General features: G+C 43.1%; 1 protein-coding gene across 4 annotated transcripts in view; it reads right to left on the reverse strand.

Moving 5' to 3' along the window:
• The window catches only part of LOC139375350 (estrogen-related receptor gamma-like), a 298,381-nt gene that overhangs the window by 158,650 nt on the left and 134,731 nt on the right, over positions 1-5,000 (reverse strand). Inside the window, exon 1 of one of the 4 annotated variants that reach the window (XM_071117048.1) lies at positions 3,828-4,068. The exons of 2 other annotated variants lie outside the window; for them this stretch is intronic. In XM_071117048.1, coding sequence (XP_070973149.1) covers positions 3,828-3,880 — 53 coding nt within the window. In that variant the 5' untranslated portion in view covers positions 3,881-4,068. Of the gene's footprint in view, positions 1-3,823; positions 4,069-5,000 lie in introns of those variants that run through there. One more of the 4 variants, XM_071117050.1, reaches the window with a different exon arrangement.

Raw genomic sequence — 5,000 nt, forward strand, 5'->3', positions numbered from 1 at the left:
CACACACACACACACACACACACACACACACACACACACACACACACACACACAGACGTGCACGCACACACACATACACACTCAAACGGTGAGAAAAAATATCCATGCCACATATTGAGGCTGCATATTGACATGATTTGACAGATGAATTAAGTAAATGATTTTATACGGAGATTAAAATTAATTTAATTTACACAATATCCCTCGATTCCCCTGATCCCTCTCTCCGGTGCTTTCCTCTTTTCCGCACAGAGAATGACAGAATGAGAGACGGAGAGGAAAAACCAAAGGAAAAACCAAAGATCCTGCTACTTTCCCCAGCCTGGCTGGTTGTATCAGAATGTGGTGTGAATAGAAGAAGCAGGCTCTCTCTCTCACAGACAGAGCTCTCCGTTAGAAACCATTCATTTAGGAATGATATATCTGTTACACTATTATATTTGGATTTGTTTTATTCTTAGAAATGTTCAAGTCTGTAAATACACTGCATTTATTCTACAGAATTGAAAAGCATCAATTGCGCCATCAAATTTCTTAGAATGTATATTATTTAAATGTCCCACATTTTAAATCTGCATAATTTTAAATTTCATATCACTGTCCTATATCTACAAAAAAAAAGCAAGATGCATTGCGTGCTCTGTCTCACTAAGTGTATTTACAAATTAATGAACTTTTTTTTTTAATGTCATGTTATGAGTCTACAATAAAAATCATATTCTGAAAATCATATATTTTAGTGCATTGAGTCCACAAACAAGACACCGCATAAATACGATTTGTATTAAAATGTAAATTGTAGTTAAAATGTAATTTAAAGAAAATCACAAAACACCATTATTTATCTGGGAAATAAATATAGAATAATATCTAATAACTACAAACCACAACATCCACCAAAACAGCTTAAAACTCAGCCCAAGCCATTAAAACAGTTTTCTATTCTTTCAATAGAAAACCTGTCCTGTAAACCTGCATTCAACATCCCCTTGACCTCTACGATTAACCAGCAAAAACAAACACACTAAATCAATTCAACTAAGAGGAGAAAAACCCTTAATGATATGCAAATTAAATGTTCAGGCATGAAAGGAATACAATTATGATAATCAACAAAATGGCACTTGTTGTTATTATTATCATTATTTGTATTGTTATCATTATACTTAATATATCAATTAGAATCCCACTCATCAACTTCTAGTGAGTGGGGAGAGAGGTGCGTGAGGACGATGAGTGTATCCTGGTTATAGCTGGTACCGAGGGAGGGATTCAGACAGTGTGTTTCTCTATGAGCAGTGACTCTAACCCCGGATCACTAAGGACACTGAGACAGGGGAAAACCCAGGCTAAAACCCATCACTATAGACAGGGGAAAACCCAGGCTAAAACCCATCACTATATACAGGGGAAAACCCCAACTAAAACCCAACACTATAGACAGGGAAAACCCAGGCTAAAACCCATCACTATATTCAGGGGAAAACCCAGGCTAAAACCCATCACTATAGACAGGGGAAAACCCAGGCTAAAACCCATCACTATAGACAGGGGAAAACCCAGGCTAAAAGCCATCATTACAGGACAAGTTTTTAATTTTATTTGACAAGGCAAGTCAGTTAAGAACACATTCTTATTTACAATGACGGCCTACACCAGCCAAACCCGGACGACGCTGGGCCAATCGTGCGCCACCCTATGGGACTCCCAATCACAGCTGGATGTGATACAGCCTGGATACAAACCAGGGTCTGTAGTGACGCGTCTATCACTGAGATGCAGTGCCTTAGACCGATGCGCACTCGGGAGCCCCAAAAGACAGGCTCCTGAATCTGTCTCCTTACAGACTATATGTCCCAAACACTTTCTCAGCTCCTCTCGCCATATCTCAGCCACACCAAAGCAATGATTTCACAAACTCCCAGAAAAAAAATGCTCACATACACCAAATGCTCTTGTAATAATGACATTTCTGGTCTTCTCTGTCTCATTCAGAAAGAAAGAATTTAGGATCTTTACTAAATGTTTCAGAAGAGAAGTGTATCTAAAGCTATGATTTACCACCCACCCTGTCCACATGACAAAACACACACTGTCCAAACACACACGACAAAACACACACTGTCCAAACACACACGACAAAACACACACTGTCCAAACACACACGACAAAACACACACGACAAAACACACACTGTCCAAACACACACGACAAAACACACACGACAAAACACACACTGTCCAAACACACACTGTCCAAACACACACGACAAAACACACACTGTCCAAACACACACTGTCCAAACACACACGACAAAACACACACTGTCCAAACCCTCATGACAAAACACACACTGTCTAAACACACATGACAAAACACACACTGTACAAACACACATACACAGAAAGTCAGGCATACAGGAAGTGTTTAGGTTGTGTACGTTCACATTAATAAAATATTTTATTCTATCTATGTAGATTACCAATCTAGCCTTTCTTTCTCTCTACTTAAGTAACCTCCAGTCTGTGTGTGTGTGTGTAGTCTACAAGAGGGCTGTTGCTCAAGGCTCCACTTTTGAAGAGTTATCAGCATTCAGAGCAGGGCAGGGGTTAAGAGTGCCGTGGTTTCCTTTAGAAAGTCAACTTGTCCAGCCATCCTCTCTTCTCTTCACTCTATCGATCTATTGGTTTCTTGGTTCATTCACTTGTATTCTATTATTTAACTTAAGGCCAAGTGGTATGAAACAGAGTGAGGAGTGTGCGAGTGTCCAAAACCAGGACTTCTATTTGATTTAGATATGATTAAACATGACATTTTAGGCCATTTGGCCTCCTGGAACTCCTTAAATGTATTTGTTTAATATTACAACAGAACCCCTTCTATCTATATTAGAGGACGTGCTGGGTGTTGTGTCTATAGACAGGAAGGTATGGACGTCCCTGATTCTGTATTTACATAAAACACTCCGCACGCACGCACACACACACACACACACACACACACACACACACACACACACACACACACACACACACACACACACACTGTGCGGCGCAGTGTGCTGTGTTGTCTCTAATGCCGCGGCAGGCCCACACGCCGTGTCTGAAATTCAAGCTCTCCTGGCATTTAACAGCACTTTCTCCCCCTCCTCTTCCTCCTCTCCCCTTCTTCTCCTGCTGCTTCTGTCCTCTTCTCTCCTCCGTTACCCCTCTCTCTCTATCTCTGGCCGTCTCGCTCCCCCTTTCACTCTGCTGGCTGGCTGACCTCACGCACACTGACCCTGCCTAATAAACTAAGACTGAAACATCCCAGACTGACCACACACACACACACACACGTTTATAAAGTAAGACATTATGGCTCTCTGTACCAGGACAGACATGTCAGAGTGTGTGTCCTACTCAGGTAGAGAAGCAGAAATCCTGCTCCTCACGCTGAGTGAGGGCTCCTCTCTGCATCGCAGCCGAGCACCCATAGACAGACATACACACACTCACTGTTACACACACACACACACACACGCACGCACACACGCACACACACACACACACACACACACACACACACACACACACACACACACACACACACACACACACACACACACACACACACACACAGACACACAAGCACACACACTACCTGAAAGTTGTATCAACCTTGACATGCTACCGGCCACCTCCGCAGCATAGTACCACACAAAATAATACACACTCACACACTCTTAGTCTGATGAACACGTACCCACACAGGCAGACACACAATCAAAGGCATTCTCAATGACAAGAGGGAAAAACACCAATAGTAAAAAGGTCAGATTTACCTACTCTTGTTGTTCAGAGTGTAGAGAGTAACACTCGGGAAGTTCTACAGAATCCATCTGCACACTGCCACCATAATATGAGAAAACCTCCTCTATGAATCAAAGTTTTTTTCTGCTATCCTCCACTCCTCTCCTGTCCTCCTCTCTTTCTTCTCTCTCTCTCTCCTCTCTCTCTCCTCTCTCTCGCTCCGTTCCTGTCAGAGCACTGCAATCAGGCACAGTGGTCCTCCGTGTGACAAGCCTACAGGCACAGCAGCCAGCCGGTTGGGACCAAAAGCTCTAGCACTCTTCTAATCAAGGACTTAAAGCCACAATTGGAGCTCATGAATAATGAAGCAAGGCTTTGCATATGTAGTCCCTCTGGCCCGTCCGGGCTGCTCATTGGTGGACGGGCGGCCAATGAGAAAGATGCAAGGCTCCGTCTTCGCTCACGGAGAGAGAGAGAGAGAGAGAGAGAGAGAGAGAGAGAGAGAGAGAGAGAGAGGGAGAGAGAGAGAGAGACAGAGAGAGAGACAGAGAGAGAGAGAGGGAGAGAGGGAGAGAGAGAGAGAGAGAGAGAGAGAGGGGAGCCGAGCAGGTGGAGAGGAAGGGCAAACACAAAGAGAGAGAGAGAGAGGGAGTAAGACAGGGGGCAGATGAATAACGAGAGTGAGCGGTGAAGAGAGAGAGAGAGAGAGAGGTAAGGAGAGAGGGATTTAAAGAAACAGTGCATTCTAATTCTCTCTCTATATTCTCTCTCTCTGTCTCTCTCTCAGGGCAGTTGTTATCAGTTATTTCTGTTGAGCGGAGAGATAAAGTATTTCAGGCCGGGGTAATACCAAATGTTGTGAATGAAGCCTGCGTACAAATCCACTGTTTATTGGCATGTCTGTCAGTCAGTCTCTCAGTCCCTTTCTTTCTCTTCCTTTTCTCTCTCTGTCTGTCTCTATTGCTCTCTAATTCTCTGCCCGCCTGTCTGTAAGTGAGAAGATTAGTAAAATGAAGTAATCTCTGACCGTAATGTGTTTAAACAGGCCGCTTACACACGCTCTGGCTTCTGCGTATGTGCCCTGTGAAGAACAGAGCAAGACGAGAGAGGTGTTTTTTTAAATAAAGAGATCAAACGAGAAAGGGTCAAATGATTAGCTAAGTAAACATGAACAATAAAGTTAGAATACAAAACATCCAATCTTGGCCT

This window comes from Oncorhynchus clarkii, chromosome 19 (genome assembly GCF_045791955.1).
Source record: "Oncorhynchus clarkii lewisi isolate Uvic-CL-2024 chromosome 19, UVic_Ocla_1.0, whole genome shotgun sequence".
In the NCBI taxonomy this organism is placed as follows: Eukaryota; Metazoa; Chordata; class Actinopteri; order Salmoniformes; family Salmonidae; genus Oncorhynchus; species Oncorhynchus clarkii.